This window comes from Bos mutus, chromosome 2, assembly GCF_027580195.1.
Source record: "Bos mutus isolate GX-2022 chromosome 2, NWIPB_WYAK_1.1, whole genome shotgun sequence".
In the NCBI taxonomy this organism is placed as follows: Eukaryota; Metazoa; Chordata; class Mammalia; order Artiodactyla; family Bovidae; genus Bos; species Bos mutus.
This window is the reverse complement of record NC_091618.1, coordinates 32,453,290-32,474,271: the sequence shown is the minus strand read 5'-3', so window position 1 is coordinate 32,474,271 and position 20,982 is coordinate 32,453,290. Positions and strand designations below refer to the sequence as shown.

Sequence of the window (20,982 nt, the reverse complement as noted above, 5' to 3'; positions counted from 1 at the left end):
ATTTCCTTCTTCCAGATCCAGGAATCGAACCCAGATCTCTTGCATCTCCTACATTGTCATGCGGATTCTTTACCAGGGCGCCACCTGGGAATCCCTAAGACTTCTATACATGGTTGGGAATTTGAACTGATTCCTTGAGGAAGACTATGGATTACACATTTGATTATTTTAAATAAAATTCTCAGTCTCTTATCTTTTTTATTGGAAGGCAGGTATCCTGTCATGTCAATTTTGACTGAACCCAACATTTTGACTGTGTATCCCACCCCCATGTATCCCCAAGTCACACACCTATGGGCTTGCAGGTCCATTCTCCTTTGCCATTACCCAGACACACACACTCTAACATGTAACCACCAGTTTCGTGTGGTCTCCTCCAGGTGTCACCAATCTTGTAGGACTGCCCCCCTTCATGGCAGCGGTCTGTTCAAGATAAAAAGCAAATGTTACAGACAGTGGGACAGAAAATAGTTTTAAAACAGAAAAAGTCTCATATTCCAACCCCTTTGGTTAGCCAAAGAGAGCAGCTTTCCCATCGGGGACAGGGGAAAAGTTAACAGGTCTGGTCATTTGGGGTCCTTCAATTGAATGTCTGGTTTAAGCACAATGGTAAACCACAGAGGAAATCTGAATAGCAAAGAAAGGAGTCATAAATCCTGGATCCCCAGAGAGATCACAGGAAATTGAGTTCTAAAGTAGAAAAGAAAGGCTGCCAGGCATGGCCTCCACACACACATAGTGGGTTTAGCCTGAGACTAATTCAATGCAAAAGGCACACTAGACCTAGAATTCCAGCTTTCAGGATGCAGAGAGTCCGTATTTCACCCTAGGATACAAATGTCTTTTTGATGGAAAGCAAATAGATGTATACATAGCAAGTGTGGAAATCTGGTTAAACACAAGGGCACATACAAAGGTTAAACTCTCCACTATGTAAACATTATGTAAACACTACGGAACACTGACTCTTAACATATACCAATAATCTTGGATAAACTCTAACATTAAACGGAGGACAGGCTGATTGGGCTTATTCACAAGAGACTGATTTGTCTTTTCCAGAAGGCTGTACATCATGCTTTTTTGGGGGAGTGCCACTTAGTTCCCTGACCGGACACTGAACCTCCACCCCCGGCAGTGGAAGCGCAGAGTCTTTACCACTAGATCGCCAGGGAAGTCTGATTTGTCTTTTGGACTGAGCCTTTAAGAGACTTATACAGCGATGGATTAAAAAACACTAAATGCTGTGTTAATAGAAGCTATTGGTAACCCAATGAATCATACTGGAAAGTTTGACTTAGCTAAACTAGAATTGCTGAGAGTAAGTCCAGATCCCTAAGTACCTTGGAAAATTCATTCCACATTATTCCTAGGAATAGAGAGCTCTGCTTCCTGGTTATAAACTACTGGTTACAAAGAAACCAGACTGTTTCTGTGAGATCCAAGCAGTGTGTACATTGCTAACAAGACTAGCAGAGCACACAACGGCTAATTCATTCTTCTTGACCATCTTTCCAATCACTGCAGATCACCACATGAGCAGTCTGGCTTGAACATGCCCAGATAACATAAAATGGGCAACTCCTCTAAGAATGGGATGGAACCCAAGAGATTTGCTTGGTTAGGCTACATACACATGTGTACACACACACACACACACTCTCTCTCTCTGTCTCTCATAAATGCAAACAGACTGAACACTGCCTCCACCTGTGCTCAGAGCCACCTTTCAGAGGCACAGGAATCAGCTGTGTGGCCATAGAAGGGTGTCTGCTCACCTGGGATAAATCCCCACATTAGGAATATCCGGTCATGGATAACAGAAAGTGACAGTGATGGGAATGGAAAAGCTCACACTGTTATCTCAGGTCCTAGACAGAAGGCCATTCTTACTTGCAATGGTGCAGCTTATTCTTCCTCGCCCAGCGCCGATGCAGGTACAGTCCCAGATCATGGAGTCCTTAGGGCGCTCATAAGTGTCACCCACCCGGTAAGTGTTCCCAGTGTACTTGTCAAAGCAAGTCTCTTCAGCTGAGGGAAGATTGAAAGTCCATGTGAACCTTAATAGGGAAAACCGTTTCTATTCCACTCCTCTCATCCAAGGGAAAACCTTTCTTTTCTATTCTGTGAGTAGCAAGGGACAGTGGAAAGTTTTTAAAACTTGAAGTAGGAGATCTCAATTTTACCCTAGGGTCTAACAAAGCCTCAGTTTTCAACCTTTGACAAGTTTTCTAATTTTCTGGTGACGAATTTCCATTGGAAAGGATTCTCAGGCACTAAGGAAAAAGCTATAAAGCACAACCTTAGGACCAGCTAGATTGTGAAGGAAGGACTTTAGATTCCTCTCTCTGGCAGAAAATCAAACCAAGGTCCACTTGAACAATCTGAGCTCCCACCCCCACCCCAGTACTGGCCCTTGTCAATCCTACTATTTCCATTTTGGCCTCATCAGTGGTTCTCTGCAGGAGTTGCCATAATTTACAAGAAATAGATCAAGAGTCATAAAGGAATGAGAACTTTGAAGTAGTCAGTGGTTTTACGTTGAACTGCAGCTGACAAATCGCTTGATAATGTACTGCCCAAAGTGCTTTCTGCCCCATAATCTTACAGTCTAAGATTTGGAATTACTTTCTAATAAATTAGAATTTTATAAGCAATTCTTTTTCTTTGAAGGGAGAAGACACATCATTCATGTTTTTCTTTTTCTTTTTTTTTTCATTCATGTTTTTCATCAAACGTTTTGGGAAAGTAAAACAGAAAGAAGACCCTAGAAACTACTTTGGGATATATTTGTTCTTTTGTTTTAAAGGTAAAAAGAACAATATAATTTGAAAAGCAAATATAAGCAGTTATTAAACATTTTTTAAAGATAATTCTATTAGGGAAATGGAATATGTAATTTTACTACTAATCCTAAATTTAATCAACAAGCCCTACTTCTCTATCTATTAGATTCTAATAACTATAATAAGTAGAAGATACTAAGAACTAGGCAGGCTCCCCATCACTTACGTTCAGGCTTGCTCTCACAATTAAAGCCCCGGCTCCCTCCATAACAGGTACAGACCAAGGCGCTGCCCAGGTAGGTGCGCTCCCATTGTTGGTTTATCTGATAGTGCTTTCCATTGTCATAACAACCAGCTGTAAGAAATGAAGAAAAAAGTCATTAAATTTGGATCCTTCCTTTTTCCAAAGTATGGAATTTTCTTGCATGACTAAATTGATGAGCCTAAGCAACAAACGAAGGGGAAAAAAGTTAATCATCAGAGCATCAGAAGAATTAAAAGTAACTAGATATCTAAAGAGTTAACCACACATTTGCACACGTAGATATTTAGGTATTCCTTTTGTTTTTCTTTTGACTGAGTTAAATGTTATACAATGATGTCATTTCCATCTGGCCATGGGTCTGCACCAAAGGAATGGAAACATTTTGAAAAGCAGATAACTGGGAATTACATTTTAAAATGTGCAAGGAATTTCAGCGCTCTTTGGGGGTAATAAGTCAAGAAGGGCAATGCTAAGCAGTTTCCATTAGCCAAGGAAAAGGGAGGGTGTGTCTTTGAGAAACTGGAAGAGGAATTCCAATCTCTGTTCTTGGAGAAGCATCCTGAGAAAGCATTTTGAAGCAATTACATCTCATTCAAAGTAGGCACAGCACAATTATTCAGCTACTCTCCCCTCATCCCCATTTTGAAAGTATTTAACCAATTACTTAGTAACAAAGAAAATAGGCGTAAGGACCACACTAATCCCAAAAATAAAAGTTTAAAGGGGTGCATCATTTTTCTCTTTAAAAACGAGTTTTGGTTAATTCAAAGGAGGATGACCTGAGTCGGTACCAGCACTGCTGGACATCGCTGAGCTCCGCCTTCCAACGCCTTATCTTACCTAAGCCCACAAAACCAGCCTGCTCAAAGCCAGTCTTTAATGCACCCCTCTTATTTAGGAGTATACACACGCCACGCGCGCGCGCGCACATAAAACTTCAGTCACAACTTTGGTTGGTTTTCTGGCCCCGTCCTGAGGCAGCCTGTTCCAGCCCACTGGGGTCAGTACTCACGTTTGCTCTGACTGACAGTCAGCGGGGACTGGGGCTGAACGATCTGCTGCGCCTGTCTCCTGCTCTTCGAGGCTCCCGCGGAGGGTACCGCTGTCCCCAGGGACAGGACGGCCAGCAGCAGCAGCAGCCCGGGCCCCGGACCCCCGAGCATCTTGAGACGGTGAGGCAACTTGCCGCTTAAGTTTGGTTCCCTTCGCAACCTGCGGGCGGAGTCCCCTTCCAGTACCTCCAAGAGAGTCAGGGCTGGATGATGGGGAAGGGGAAGGGTAGAGGGACAGAGGGGAAGGAGAGGACGAAAGAAGTTGTGGCTGCAGGTCGCCTCGTCCCCGCTCGCGACTAGGGCTCCCCCTCCTCCCCTTGCAAAGCGCAGCCGGCGCGAGCGGCCGAGCCCCGAGAACCAGGGTTTATATGGGACGGTCCCTTCCCGCCCCCCGCGAGGCCCCGGGCGCCGGGGAGGAGGGACCGGCCGGACCCCCTCCCACCCTCCTGCGGCCGCGGCCGCCGCCGACCGCGCGCCCATTGGCCCAGGCTCCGGGTGACGTCAGGGGAACTGTGGGTTCGCCTTGAACAAAAGAGATGCTGATCGCCCGCCAGGATTGGGACAAGAGAACTTTTTTCGGTTTCCTTTGCGGTCGTCAAACTTTTGGGGGGCAGAAGGGGAGGGATGGGAAGCGTCTGGAAACGGGTAGTCTGGGAGGAAAGGGAGGGGCTGGAGTCCCGTGTAGCCAAGGGATAGCAAGTCCATCCTCCCTCTCCCCCCCGCCCCCCGCCGCTTCCCTTTTTAAATATTTTATTGGGGTGAGGCGGGGGGTAGGGGGGAGTTCAGATTGCGTCATCGCTGGGGGTAGGGGGGAAATCTCCGCTCACTGGAGTGTACTTCGACGGGGAGGAAAAACCATAAAGTAGCCACCACCTTGCAGCTGTAGGAATGTAGACTTTGCCGTCCCGGGGAGCGGCTGGCTGGCTTTCCTGCGGTTCCCTCTCTTGGGTCTGTGCAATGACTGGGGACTCACTTTGCCTTCACAGCTTCCTGTTCAAGTCTTCCGCCTTTCTAAACGCAGTATCTGCTGGTTCTGAGGACGTTTTAACTGAGGGTGAGGGGTGGGAAGGGAGGAAGGCAACGGAGGGCGGAAGGGAGAAAGGATCCCTTTAATGAGCTTCTACTATGTACCAGGAATTCCGCGGGGCGGATCTAGACGGAAACTCGGAGAACGAGGTTTCTTTGGAAAGGACAGAGCAGCCGTTTGCCTTTTTTTTTTTTTTTTCTTCCCCAAATATGCAAGAGAGTCTTCTTGTCCTGGGGATGGGATGACTGCTGAAAACTGTAAAGTTGGACCTACCTTGGAGAGAGAAAGATCGTAATGTCCTTGCCCATGTTCACCGTTACACAGAACAGAAATCGTTGAGTCATTAAAAGTTGAGAAAAGACCAGTTCCAGTCTGTCCTTCTTACAGTAGCTTCCTTGCTTTTATTTGGCATTTTCATTTGGTAGACATAGGTTTCATCATAGAATTCCCCTCCCCCAGCCCCGCTGCCAGACTTTTTTTTCCCCAAGTGTTACTTAGTCTAAGAAATGTGGAAAGTTCCCATTTAAGATTTCCCAGTCTTTCCCTCTAAAGGCATGAGTAGAAAGGGAATCTGAGAAGTCGCTAGCATTTAGCAACTCATCACATCAGTTCTTTTTACAGAGAAACACAAGTCACACTTGGTTTTTAAAGATCTTCAAAAGGAGTCTTCAACTTTCTTGAGCAACTCCTGAAAGATCTAAACTCAAAGTTTTGCCTCGCTAGTTTTGTTAGTAGTGCAGACCTCCCCTTGGCTTTGAGAATCTATAAAGGGTGCAAGCAGGTTTGTCTTTTTCTGCACATACTTAGAGAAAAAGTTCCGCCTTTGGTAACTGCCATGGGTAATTCGAACTCTGGTCTATAAAATGCCGAACATCAAAGGCACAAAACTAACATTTGTTTTCATTAACACAGGGACTTAAAGGGGAAAAAACAGCAAATATCAGTTTCCTACAAGAAGTGTAAAACTTCCTAAGGCAACTTTGTGACCAATTTTGCAAGTTGAAAGAGTGCCACAAATTTCCCCAAATTTAGAGTCCTGTCTGGGTTAGAGTTTTTTTTGTTTGTTTGTTTGTTTTTTCAATTTCTCGTCATCACTTGACAAAGCAGTTTTCTCTTTCACACATAAAAGGGCCCCTGTAAATTTCTGGGAAGCCGATGTTCCTTCCAGAGGGAAGGGTACCTGGAAATCAGGATGTAAATAAGATAAACTTGAAGCTAATGCTTTCTTAAAATATACAGATTCTGGGGGAAGGAAATCGGTGGTTAAAAAGTATTTTGCCAACCAAAACCATAATAGTTTGACATATTTACTGTACTCAAAATACATAAGAATAATATACACATGAGAGCTTGGAGGAAATAGCCTAAGTGACTTACATTTCAGAAGAAACTGATATTTCAGTCTGTTGAAATATAATCTGCTTAAGGATATGGTATATTTGTAAAGTCTTACAAGCACAAATACACAATATTCTGACTGAATGTTATAGAAATGGTTGACAGTTTACCCTTTTACTTAAAAGTGGATTTTTTTTTTTTTAACCTTGGAGACAGAAGCATTTTCTTAGTTAAGACAGTAAGGCTTGCTGTAGTATTCTTTCATTATCAGAGTCCCTTGTAATTGTGTAAGTCTGTTATCTCTAGCTGGAGAGATAATTAAATCTCTCCATTCTAACCCTGTTCAAACTAGCCACGCCTGGTGTCCAAGGTTCTCTTGCACTCCCGTAAGAATTCTGAAGTTTATTTTGACAAGGACTGTTTCTTCAGCAAACAGTGTCCTCCTATTTATAGAACATATCTTTGGATTTCTTTTTCTCATCTCGAATTGGAGAGGGAAATGTGACAAAAAGAGATAGAAAGTAGATTGATAGGTGGCTGGCACTGGGGCTGGGAATGGGAATCAGCTGTAAATGGGCATAAGGCATCTTGAAGGGGTGATGGAAAGGAATGTTCTAAAATGAGAATGTAGTGATGGCTGCACAACTTGATGAAGTTACTGAAATTTACCACGTTGTAAACTTAAAATGGGTAAATTTTATGATATGTGAGTTGATTATTGTTTAGTTGCTAAGTCGTGTCTGATTCTTTCGTGACCCCATATACTGGCGCCTTCCTGGCTCCTCTGTCCATAGGATTTCCCAGGCAAGAACACTGGAGTGGGTAGCCTTTTCCTTCCTCAGGGATTCTTCCTGACCCAGTGATCAAACCCTCATCTCCTGCCTTGGCAGGTGGACTCTTTACCACTGAGTCATGTGGGAAGCCCTGGTATATAAATTATACCCCAACGAAGTTGTTTTTAAAATATCGATTAAAACATAGGATATCTTTAATCATTTTTACTTGTACCGTCTTCTGATTTTGTTTCAAGGACATTTGCACTCAAGTGGCAGCAGCATATACAAGCTAGCCTCATTTCTTCATTTTTCTAATAGGAAATTTGCCATTAATACAGTAGTAGATTCTTTCTTCTACACCAGCAACCTGTTACCAAACCTAGTACTGGTGTGATGTCATGTGTGTGGTAGAGACAGAACGTATATTCATTGACAACTGTGCCTGGCTTCTTCTTGGACTTGCCATAGAGATAAGATTTTCTCAGAACTTAGGTCAAATTACATGTTCAGTAACAAAAAGGAACACAAATATTTGTGTGTTGGGGGTATCATTTGGATATTTTATTATTGAAGAAGGCTAATGAGGAACATGGGCAATTATGGAAATCTGAAGTGAATTGACTTCATTTGAGTTGAACATTATGGTTAAGCACAAAAGGAATTGATCAGAGCCAGTCATTTAGAGAAGACTGAAATTAAACAATTTAAGGAATAGTTTTAAAAGGCAGTTTTTTCCTAAGTGAAAAATGACTTCTTTAACGGGAATACACACAGGACAGACAATACCCCTCCTAGTCAAATCCCTTTCCTGTTGAAAAACAAAATCTTATCCCTGATAAGAAATAACTTCTTGAACCCAAGGGTTACATTTAAATGAAGGTGGGCTGTTTTTCCTGAAAACCTTTGGCTTTTATCCTGTTCTTAATCTCTTTCAGTTCTGTTAGAGGGGAGGCCATTGATTAGGTGACCTTTGGAATTTTCTGCCTTAAGAGCCTGTAGTGTCTTTTACTGTTTCACAGTCTTCTCTGGGTAGGTTTTGTTTCTTAACTTGATTTTATTTTGGGGGCATAAGTCCTTCACATCTTCTCTTGAAAACAGTTGAGTTTGCAAAACTGCTACTCATTAAGCACAGGTGTGAGAAGGAAAAATAAACTGCCCCATGGGCAGCCCCATGGGTGGAATGTCTGGACAATTTGTCTAGAACTGACAGGGCCTTGCAACTGTGGAGGGGCGGGGGGTGGGTGGGGTGGAAATACTTGATAAGGACATTAATTTATGCCTTGAAAGCTAGTCGGTTTTCACTTACTCAGCATTCTGTTTGTATTTTAAGTTACTTTATTGTTTAATCAGCACTTTTAAGAGCCTTAATCGGTGCCCTTTGTTGCTTAACAGGAGTGCCCTTTTCCTCACTAGAGTGATGTACCTCCCAAAAGGCTTTGCAAAGATGTCTTATTCATTCAGTAGCATGGAGCCATCTACTTGGTGGCTAGACCACTCACCCAGAACTCTATTACAGAACATTTCAGCTTTCTAGGATAGGTAGCAGTTTCTTGGAAAATATTTATTTTTGTGTGCTGTTGCTCCTTTTTTCCAATTCTGCTTTATTTTATGTAGGTGGCTTTAAAGGTTTGTTTTGAAAGGCTGAAAAAATTATTAGAAAGATTTTTGGTATTTAACTTATTTTTTATCTTTCTTACATTCCATACTTTAAGTATCTTGCATGCTAAGTCACTTCAGTTGTGTCCAACTCTTTGCACCCCTATGGACTGTAGCCCACCAGGCCCCTCTGTCCATGGATTCTCCAGACAAGAATACTGCCATGCCCTCCTCCAGGGGATCTTCCCGATCCAGGGATCAACCTGCACCTCTTGTCTACTGCATTGGCAAGTGGGTTCTTTATCACTAGCGCCACCCAGGGAAGTCTCCTAAGCATCTTATTTGAAGCTAATTTTATTTATTTATTCATTCATTTATTTGTTTTTTGGCCCTGGTGGGTCTTCGTTGCTGCACATGGGCTTTCTCTAGCTGCGGCGAGCGGGGGCCACTCTTCATGGTGGTGTGTGGGCTTCTCGGTGGGTTGGCTTCTCTTACTGTGGAGCACAGGCTCTAAGTGCACCGGCCTCAGTAGTTGTAGCACGTGGGCTCAATAGTCGTGGCACACGCCTTAGCTGCTTCATGGCATGTGGTATCTTCCCAGACCAGGGATCAAACCAGCATCCCTTGCCTCACAAGATGTATTCTTAACCACTCTACCACCTCTACCACCAGGGAAGCTTTGTGCAGCTAATTTTGAAAGTTGCCTCAGATGCTTAAAAACAACCATAAACTTCATCTCTTAGATAAATTTTTATACCAACAATAGACTTTTGTGATATAGGTGGTCAATAGACACTTTTTTTATGGATTAAATTAGTTATTAAAAATTAAGGACTTATTCACCTGAATTACAGCAATAGAAGTATAATTATAACTATTCCTAAATTTGTGCTGAACCATTTTCTTGATAAATTTAATATATTCTCTCATTAGTTGTGAAAATTTTACTGAGATGAAATGGATATTTTAAATTATTACTATGTTTTCACAGTAATAGTAATGTTTCATAGTAAACATGAAAAACTAAGGTAAGCTTAAGCATGTAGTGAACACGTTCATAATGACATGAGTATCTGAAGAGAATTAAGAGAAATTCATTTAAACTGCCAGACTTTATTAAACACTTTCTCTGAGCCAGACTCAGTACTAAATAGTTTAATGCATTTTTTCATGTGTGGGTCACGACAAACTGTGGAACATTCCTAAAAGAATGAGAAAATCAGACAACCTTACCTGTCCCCAGAGAAACCTGTATGTGGATTAAGAAGCAACAGTAAGAACCTAACATGGAACAACTGACTGGTTCAAAATTGGGAAGGAGGTATGATATGACTGTATATTGTCATCCTGATACAACTGTATATTGTCATCCTGCTTATTTAACTTATGTCCAGAGTACATCATGCGAAATGCCAGACTGGATGAATTACAAGCTGGAATCAGTCCTAAAAGAAATCAACCCTGAATTTGCATTGGAAGGATGATGCTGAAACTGAAGCTCCAATACTTTGGCTACCTGATGCAAAGAGCTGACTCATTGGAAAAGACCCTGATGCCGGGAAAGAGTAAAGGCAAAGGATCCAAGGGCAGCAGAGGAGGAGATATTTAGATAGCATACTGACTCAATGGGCATGAATTTGAGCAAACTCCAGGATAGAGTGACAGACAGGGAAACCTGGCATGCTGCAGTCCATGGGATCACAAAAAGTCAGACATGACTTTGCAAGAAAACAACAACAATGCATTTTTTCATTCAACCATCAACCACCCTCTGGATATGTACTCTTATCCTCTTATTGGTACAGATGAGGATACAAAACTTAGAAACATAACAAATGAAGCTTTCTGAATCACCAGCCTTGTAGAAATTGTGGTATTACTTAATGATCTCCTTCTGGAATAAAAATCTGGGCAAAGCAATTGACTAAAAGATTTTGTGGATGACTTTTTCAACATGAGACTAATGCATTCAGTAGGTGTCACACAGACATGCTAGCAGTTTTCTCTGTTGTATCCAAGGCCATTCTTTCTTTTTCTCTTTTAAGACTTTCATTATGTTTTATGAAGACCAGATTTTTCCAAAGCCAGTACCTCATAACTCTTAATTAAGCAGTTAACAGTTCTTCTTTCATTGTTCATTCCTGAATACTAGCATATGTGCTGTGCTTGCCCAGTTGTGTCCAACTCTACAACCCCATGGACTGTAGCCTGCCAGGCTTCTCTGTCTATGGGGATTCTCCAGGCAAGAATAATGGAGTGGGATGCCATGCCCTCCTCCAGGGGACCTTCTGGACCCAAGGATCAAACCCAGGTCTCCCACATTGCAGGCAGATTCTTTCCCTTCTGAGCCACCAGAGACACCCATACTAGCATATAGCACAGTCAAAATCCCCTTTCCCTTCAGGTGTGAGTGTCACTGTAAGATTGTTTTGCCACTCTGTTGACTGCTGCAGACAGCCTCAGAGCCCATCATGGCTGTCAATGAGAGAGAAGATGTGCTTCCCTTACCAGTGTGCTAAAAATTTCTTACCAAGTTCAGCGGTATAATCTGATCTATGTTTATTTAAAAGTTCTTCCCATGAATATTCTTGAAGTCCTTTTGCAAAGCATCAGCTTGCTGCTGCTGCTGCTGCTAAGTCGCTTCAGTCGTGTCCGACTCTGTGCGACCCCATAGACGGCAGCCCACCAGGCTCCCCCGTCCCTGGGATTCTCCAGGCAAGAACACTGGAGTGGGTTGCCATTTCCTGTCTATTAAAGACTGAAAAGGCAAGGTTAAACATTTGATCACAATGTGTTGACAAAGAAGCTTAATCAAGTTGCTGTGAAATAATCAGAATTATAACTGATAGATTATACCAGGACACATCTATAATTCAGAAACTTTGATTTCTAGAAGATCTATAGTAGTAACATTTACCCATATAGTATAATCTTAGAAAACTTATCACTCCTTTGGCAATACTTCCCATGTAATTCAACATATCAAATAAAACTAATCAAATATTCCTCTTGAGATATCTTAAGGGCTCCCTTAATGAACTCCAAAGTTAGCTGGAGTTCAAAAGAAACTAAATTAAAATTTTATATTTGGGTAGTTTGTCAAAAAGTTTCAAAACACTTGGTCAAATAAGATCATTGGTCACTGTCAGACAATACAAAGATAGTCTAAAGCTTAAATATTATGGCACAAGGTCTGGTACTCAATAAAAAATAAATGGCTGACTAAAGGATACATGCAGCAAGATTAGTTAATGCCAATTTCTCTTTTGTTGCCAGAATAAGCACTGCTTCAGAAATTTACTCTTCTGGAAAGTTTCTGTGAGGCCAGTTCTAGATAAATATGCTATAATTTAAAGGAGATTTAACATCCCAGGTTGAGATAATATCAATATATATATTTTCAGAAGAGGTTCCTTTGAACCTATATTTATGAGCATTTCAGGTTTCTTCCAAAACCTTTGGCCACTAAAGAAATATCTGCCTTTTGGGAGGAGCAACTTTGGGGAATTTGGGCTTGATTATCTTAGCAGATTGCTAGTGAAGATGTAGGTGATAGCAGTATTAACCAAGGCCATTCTTTTGTGAACCAGTTTCCTTCAAATTGATTTCCCAAGTGGTTCAGTGATAAAGAATCGGCCTGCCAATGCAGGAGATGCAAGAGACACAGGTTCAATACCTATATCTGGAAGATCCCCTAGAGGAGGAAATGGCAACCCACTCCAGTATCCTTGCCTGGACAATTCCATGGACAGAGGAGCCTGGAGGGCTATAGTCCTTGGGGTCGCAAAGAGTCAGATATGACTGAGCAACTAAGCATGCAAAAAGCCCTCCTTCAAACAACTTGAATGTGTTTTGGCATTTTGATTAATACCTCTGACCCTTCTATAGACTGCAGGTTTGGTGGGCCAGAGTCTTTGTCTTGGCACTTATGAATGAGAAGAAAGAAGGGCAGATGCAAAACTTTCAAATTCACAGTTAGTGATTATTTATCCAGACGGTCACATTAGTAAGTGCTCTGAGTATGTTTTTTTAGTTTATCCTCAAAGCAACTGCCAGAAGTAGATATCCAGAGCCCCAGTTTACTCTCAGAGACTCAGAATGTTTAAAGGTAGTCCTTAAGCCTCTTCAGTGAAAGAGGAACAAAGCTGAAACTTAACATCTTCTTTACACAAAATTCATGTTCTTTCTAAACCATTCAAGGCTTTCCCCAAACAGATTTTTGCCCCTTAATTATAACTTATAATTAAGTTATAAGAAATCTGGAAAAATTATCTGGGGGTTACTCTTTTTGTTCCCTCAGATCTTCATGCTCTGTTCTTCACTGCCTTGCTCTTCTCCCACAGCTGACACCCTGTCCTGTATGGCAGACTCCTCTGCCTGCTGCAGGGTAGGGAGCCAAAAAGGTCAAGGTGTTTCCTCTGAAGCCAAGCTTTAGGGCCACAGTTCTGGTGGCCGCTGCCTCTCTGTAGAACATGCGTGCTCAGTGGGAGCAACATTGCCCCCAAGAGGGTGAAAATTCCGTCGGCGGGCTAGGGGAGTAGGGAGTAAAAAGAAAAAAATAAAGCCAACTCAACCCTACCTGTTTAAATCTTATTCCTTACTTGTTAATATATTTCATCAGATAGAATTTAAATTAGATTTGATTTTTTTTCATGGGTGTGGGAATAATAACTAAAAAGAAGTGGGGAGGAACATAATTCTGGATCAGTGGCTGTTGCCAGGCTGTTCTCTGAAGCGCCAGCTCTCCCATGCACCCTCCAACAATGGCAGCCCTCAGTTCAGTTCAGTTCAGTCGCTCAGTCGTGTCCGACTCTTTGCGACCCTGTGAACCACAGCACGCCAGGCCTCCCTGTCCATCACCAACTCCCGGAGTTCACCCAAACTCATGTGCATCGAGTTGGTGATGTCATCCAGCCATCTCATCCTCTGTGGTCCCCTTCTCCTCCTGCCCCCAATCCCTCCCAGCATCAGGAGGGATTTTCCAGTGAGTCAACTCTTCGCATGAGGTGGCCAAAATTGGAGTTTCAGCCTCAACATCAGTCCTTCCAATGACCCAGGACTGGTCTCCTTTAGGATGGACTGGTTGGATCTTCTTACTGTCCAAGGGACTCTCAAGAGTCTTCTCCAGCACCACAGTTCAAAAGCATCAATTCTTCAGTGCTTAGCTTTCTTCACAGTCCAACTCTCACATTCATACATGACCACTGGAAAAACCATAGCCTTCACTAGATGAACCTTTGTTGGCAAAGTAATGTCTCTGCTTTTCAATATGCTATCTAGGATGGTCATAACTTTTCTTCCAAGGAGTAAGCGTCTTTTAATTTCATGGCTGCAGTCACCATCTGCAGTGATTTTGGAGCCCCCCAAAATAAAGTCTAACACTGTTTCCACTGTTTCCCCATCTATTTCCCATGAAATGATGGGACCAGATACCATGGTCTTAGTCTCCTGAATGGCAGCCCTAGATGCAATAAAACTTCCTGCCTTGCTGGTCCCTGGGAGTCTCAACATCCTTCCTTCTCCATCCCTCAACTGTGCCAACACCCTTTTAACCGTGTCTTCACCAAAGGCTTTCCTTGGAAATCATTTGAATTGTTTCCAGTCGAACCCCTGACAGTCTAGATTCTAACAATCTTAACTGTGACATGAACAGTTCACATAAGCTATGATTTTAGTTGTAAATTGTAGCAAAATAGATTTGGGACACATGAATTATTTTCCAAACTTAGCAACTGTCATTACTCAGTGATTTGCCCTTGTATTTCAATGTCTTGAATAGCTCTCTCTCTCTCTTTTTCTCATTCTCTTTGCTGAATATATGTCCAGCATATATTGAACACTGTAAATTTCTCAGAGTAAAATACTCTGATGACAGGAGAAAATGACCTAGTGATGGTAACATGACAAAAAAAAGAAACCAGGATTTTATTTGTGAGTATATAATACGGTCTTGGGTTTCCCAAGTGGCCTAGTGGTAAAGAACCCACCTGCCAATGCAGGAGACCTAAGAGATGTGGATTCAATCACTTGGTCAGGACCATCCCCTGAAGGATGGCATGGCAACCCACTCTAGTAGTCTTGCCTGGAGAATCTTACAGACAGAGGAACCTGGTGGGTTACAGTCCATGGGGTCACACAGAGTCTGACATGACCTAAGTGACTAAGCATGCACACATGCAGTGTGTGTTTTAACTACTTTTAAACTCTTAACTACCTTGGAAATAATTTGATTTGTCCACCAAGTATTTGGTTCATGAAAAGAAGTTGGAATCAGGAATCCAAAATATTTTTAAAAGTCCATCATAAATCTACAATGTCATGTAGGTAAAAGTTAAAGATTTTTATATGTTTTTTACATATGTAAAAATACAAGTTTTATTTTTTATTCATTTTAGATACTGAAATATTTAGCTGAAAGCCTGTAAAGTCAAGGAAAGTTTGCTCATTATTTTGAAGTAAAATAATACAGATATTTATAGACCCAAATTTTTAACCATCTCAGTTTAGAAGAACAACAGAGTTAGTATAGAATTATCATTAGAATATCAAGTTCTGATTTTTTTTAACCTCTCTTAAGAACTGAGTTTTTCAATATAGGTACACAATATATCAAATTCAAAAGTATTTTCCTTTACTCCTGAAAATCCTTGTCCTTTAATTGCTCTTTTTAAAATTTGGTTTTTAATTAAAGACTAATGAAAATTGTTTAAAGTTACAACTTAGAGAATTAATTTGAAAAGTTTAGCAAATTGTGATTCTAGTTGTTCCCAACATAAAAGGCAATTTTAAAAATGTAAAAACATGGATATGGATATATTGTTTTCTTTAAAATGTTCCCTTCCAATTTTTTAAACAGCTTCATTGAGCTATAGTTGACATATAATGAACTGTGCAAACAAGTATACAGTTTGATAAATGTTAATATATATATACACACACTCAAGAAATGATTACCACAGTTAAGACAGTGAGCAATATCCATCACCCCCCAAAGTTTCCTTGCACCCCATGGCAATCTCACCCTCCTGATTTACCTATTCCTAGGCAACCACTCATCTGTTTTCTGTCACTAAGGATTAATTTGCATTTTTCTAGATTTTTGTATAATTGGAACCACACAGCATATAATCATTTGAATTTCAAGCCGTGTAATTATTTTGAGAGTCACCCACACTGTTACATGTATCAGTAGTTCAGTCTTTTTGTTACTGAGTGGTATTCCATTAGATATCCCACAATATGTTTATCCATTCATCTGCTGATGGGCATTTGAGTAGTTTCTAGTGACTAGAAACAAAAGTACAGTAGAAATTATGTATGAGTCTTTGTTTGGACATATACTTTCTTTTCTCTTGGGTAAATGTCTAGGAATGGAATAGTCGGATCATACCGTAAGTGTATTTTTTAACATTTTGAGAATATACAGAATAGTTTTCCTAACAAGCTGTCCCATTTCCTCCCTACCTGCAATGTCCGAGGAGTCCAGTTTCGTAACATCCTGTCAACACTTAGTTTAATCAGTGTTTTTCATTTTAGTCATAGTACCAGGTGTGTAATTCCTTTTTCTGTGGTTTTCATTTGCATTTCCTTAATGATGAGTAACCGTGAGCCTCTTTTCATGTACGTTTTGCCATTTGTGCATCTCCTCTTGTAAAGTGGCTGTTTGAGTCTTTTGCTTGTTTTTCATTGGGTATTTATTTTGTATTGAGTTTTTTGAAAATGCTGTATATTCTAGATGCAAGTTGTTTATTAGGTAGTTATTTTATATTTCTCACAGTGTGTAGCTTGTCTTTTTTTCCCTAATAATGTCTTTTGTCACACATTCCTGCATGTGTGAGTACTCAGTCATGTCCCACTCTTTGAGATCTGTAGCCAGCCGGGATCTTCTGTCCATGGAATTTTCCAGGCAAGAATACTGGACAGGGTTGCTATTTCCTCCTCCAAGGGATCTTCCTGCCACAGAGATCGAACTCGTGTCTCTTGCTTGGCAGGCGGATTCTTTACCACTGAGCCACCTGGGAAGCTGCTCTGAAATGCAGAGTTTTCTATTTTGGTTAAGTACAGTTTATCAAATTTTTTGTGTGTCTCTAAAAGATAACTGCCCTTTGTTGCCTGATGTTCAGTGCCTTGAAGACCATGGTTTTATATACTTTTTCTAGAGACTTCTCCGTCTTTGTTTCTCTGTCTCTGTTTCTGTGTTTCTCTCTCCTTCCTCCCTCCCTCTCTTTGGTTGTTTCAAGTGAGATAAAAAGTTTAGTCTCTAATACTCTATCTTGGCTGCCTAGTGGCTCAACAATAAAGAACCCATCTGCAATGCAAGAGACTTGCAGAAGATGGGGGTTCGACCCCTGGGTTGGGAAGGTCCCCTGGATGAGAAAATGGCAACCCACTCTAGTATTCTTGCCTGGAAAATCCCCGTGGACAGAAGAGCTTAGTCCAGTCCAGTCCATGGAGTCACAACAGTCAGACACAACTGAGCAACTAAACAACAACAGCACTCTCTTTTACCTGGAAGTAAGAATTCCATTCAGTTTTCAAGGTTTTAAAGATACTAATCAACAACATGACAAATCCTGTTCTTTGAGATCTTCAGTTCAGTTCAGTCTCTCAGTCGTGTCTGCTTCTTTGCGACCCCATGGACTGCAGCACGCCAGGCCTCCCTGTCCATCACCAACCCCCAGAACTTACTCAAACTCACGTCCATACACTTGGTGATGCCATCCAACCATCTCATCCTCTGTCATCCCCTTTTCTTCCCGCCTTCAGTCTTTTGCAACATCAGGGTCTTTGCCAGTGAGTCAGTTTTTCTCATCAGGTAGCCAAAGGATTGGAGTTTCAGCTTCAGCATCAGTCCTTCCAATGAATATTCAGGATTGATTTCCTTTAGGATGGACTGGTTGGATCTCCTTGCAGTCCAAGGGACTCTCAAGAGTCTCCTCCAATACCACAGCTCAAAGCATCAATTCTTCGGCACTTAGCTTTCTTCACAGTCCAACTCTCACATCTATACATGACCACTGGAAAAACCATAGCCTTGACTAGACAGACCTTTTTGGCAAAGTAATGTCTGCTTTTTAATATGCTGTCTAGATTGGTCATCACTTTTCTTCCAAGGAGCAAGCATCTTTTAATTTCATGGCTGCAGTCACCAACTGCAGTGATTTAGGAGCTCAGGAAAATGTCTGCCACTCTTTCTTTTGTTTCACCCTTTATTTGCCATGAAGTGATGGGACTGGACGCCATGATCTTAGTTTTTTGAATGTTGATTTTTAAGCCAACATCTTACTTCAAATATAACTTGAATTTTTAGACAGTTTCGTGTCTCTTATTTTGTGCCCAATAGAAGTATTACTTTTGAGATCTTTTTTATATAACTTTTAACTATTGTTTTAATATTTCCTTTTAGCTTACTATATCCTTTTGTACCAGTCTATTCTTTGAGAACAAATTTTATTTCTCTTGGGAAGTGATATCAAATTATGAAGTTGAAGGAAAGTTTCAGCTTGAATCCACAGGGAGAAAAGATACCACAGGAAACAAATATTATAACCACAGTGTCTCTAGGTATTGAACTAAATGGTTTTTAAACTACTTGGCAGGTAATTATGGGATCTATTATCATTTTATGTAAGTAGTACATAAATAAGATGATATAAATGTGTTCTCTGTGAAGTTGTTACTAATAATGGTGCTTATCTCCACGTGCAAGTGAGAAAACCACCAGGAAAATGATGATTATTACTGACAATTGTAATAATTATAGGTCTCTGAGTATTCTGGGCCAATCTGCTATTTTTCTTCTCCTCATTTTGATTATACGTATACTCTTTTCCATGTGCTGAGTTGCTCAGTTGTGTCCGACTCTTTGCGACCCCATGGACTGTAGCCTGCCAGGCTCCTCTGTCCATAAGGATTTTCCAGGCAAAAATTCTGGAATGGGCAGCCATTGCCTTCTCCATGGGAGCTTCCTAACCCAGAGATCAAATCTGGGTCTCCTGCACTGCAGGTGGATTGGGAAGCCCAAAGAGTGGTTTTGCTCTCAACCCCATGGACCATAGCCCAGCAGGCTCCTCTGTCCATGGGGATTCTCCATGCAAGAATACTGTAGTGGGTAACCATTCCCTTCTCCAGGAGCTTTTCCTGATTTAGGGATTGAACCCGTGTCTCCTGCATTGCATTTTCATATCATGATAGCCCACTGAAAGAAGTTTACACCAATTCTTTTCTGCCCAATAACACTATATACTCTTTGATTTGGGGCACTGACTTTAGCCCCAGTAGAAGCTGTTTTCTTTCTATCCTGTGGAGTTCTTGAAGGTGTATGGTGGAGACTGCTGGTTGTCCACCCATATCCATTTTCTTCTTCCACAGTTAGTCCCACTGTGGACAACTAGATCACATTTTACAGCCCCTCTAGCTGCTAGGCATCACAGTGGAAATAGTTCTCACCAGTGGAATGTGAGAAGTGATGTCTCCCTACTCTGGGTCTGGGATTTTATTCATTCAACGTGCCTGTCCCAAATTTTTTTATTCCTTCCCACCAGCTGAAATGCAGGCATGGAAAGCACCCAGATTTTACCAAGAAAATGATAGAAATGTCTTAGTGAATCATAGTGAACATAGTTTTTCCACTGACCTGGACCTTTGACCTGGAACTATTGCAGGAAAAATACACTCCTTTATTCTTTAATCATCTTTGTAGCAGCAAAACAGTTGTGGCTCGAGGCCTTAGTTGTCCTGTAGCATGTGGGATCTTCCTGGCCTGAGATCGAACCCATGTCTCCTTCATTGGCAGGCGGATTTTTAATTGCTGGACCACCAGGGAAGACTGTCAACTTGCTTTTGTTACTAAGGAAGGCTTCCCAGGTGGTGCTAGTGGTAAAGAATCTGCCTGCCAATGCAGGAGACATAAGAGACCCAGGTTCGATCCCTGGGTTGGGAAGATCCTCTGGAGAAGGGCATGGTAACCCACTCCAATATTCTTGCCTGGAGAATCCCACGGACAGGGGAGTCTGGTGGGCTACAATCCACGGGGTTGCAAAGAGTCAGACATGACTGAAGTGACTTAGCACACACAGGAGCTAAAGCTTTACTTCTTGTAAGAATAAACATATTGTTTTTTCTCTCTGTTTAAGTAATCCAAAGACCTTTGTTGCTCTACTTCATGATGTCCCACATTTGGGATCCCTGGAGGTAGGAAGTGCAGCTCATAAATCCATTTCTTCCCTGCTTGAGTTCTAAATAGATGACTGATAGGGGCAAAGCTGAAGGAAGTGATTCAGCATGAGAGTAAGGTAAGCCTGCTAACTGTGCCCTGAATTAGGGAGTCTCATCTGTCTATTATAGGTCCCATTGGACTGGAATGACCCACGCAGGGCATGTGACAGCCTGAGAAAGGCCAACTGCACGGAGGAACAGAGAAGAAACAAAAATTTCCATGGCCAAGCTCCATCCCTAGGGGAGAGAAAAGAGTGCAGGCTTGTCTGGTTATTCTTACATATTTACAAATTCAGTAAGTCATTTTACTTCTCCAGAGGAGAGACAAAATGAGAAAAAGCTCAGAGAGTTACCAGGACTGTGCTTATGGAAACTTATCAGGTACTGAGTAAAGATGTCCCCTTTTTATTTATTTATTTTCGTGTATGTGGGATATAGTTCCCCAGCCAGGGATTGAACTCAGGCCTCCTGCATTGGGATCTCAGAGTCTTGGCCACTGGACCACCAGGGAGGTCCCCAAGATGTCCCCTTCCTTAAACTATTATCATAATCATTAATAGCTATGTTCTCTAGAAATAAACCTTTGAAAAAAAATTTTTAACTCTTAAAGAATGCCAAGATATGGCATGTAAAATAATTTGATACAACTTTTCAAGCAGATTTGTGTATAATGAAATGTTTCATGGTTCTACCTTTGCAGATGCTCTTTGCAAAGAAATGCATGCATGTTTAACATTTACCTTTGATATTAACTGTGTGAGTATTACTATTGCTTCCTTTGACATTTGAGCTTTAACATTTCTATTTAGAGGAATTAAAAAAACACAACCTCAAAGGAGCTTTAATTCATTGTCATAGTATGAGTTCATGTGAGTGTTTTAGAAGACACTTCAGAAATGGCTTTGAGTGAATTTCAGTAATGAAG

At 41.4% G+C, this 20,982-nt stretch overlaps 1 protein-coding gene across 12 annotated transcripts in view; it reads right to left on the bottom strand.

Annotated features, from left to right (window-relative positions):
* The window catches only part of FN1 (fibronectin 1), a 69,143-nt gene extending 64,695 nt beyond the window's left edge, over positions 1–4,448 (bottom strand). For 9 of the 12 annotated variants that reach the window (XM_005909594.3, XM_070387006.1, XM_070387051.1 and 6 more), the window contains exons 1-4: positions 4,064–4,448; positions 3,013–3,141; positions 1,894–2,031; positions 292–423 (exon numbers count right to left, since the gene is read on the bottom strand). In XM_005909594.3, coding sequence (XP_005909656.2) covers positions 292–423; positions 1,894–2,031; positions 3,013–3,141; positions 4,064–4,214 — 550 coding nt within the window. In that variant the 5' untranslated portion in view covers positions 4,215–4,448. The remainder of the gene's footprint in view (positions 1–291; positions 424–1,893; positions 2,032–3,012; positions 3,142–4,063) is intronic. The other 3 variants (XM_005909598.3, XM_014482893.2, XM_005909601.3) reach the window with 1 other exon arrangement.
* Between the last annotated feature and the right edge of the window lie 16,534 nt (positions 4,449–20,982).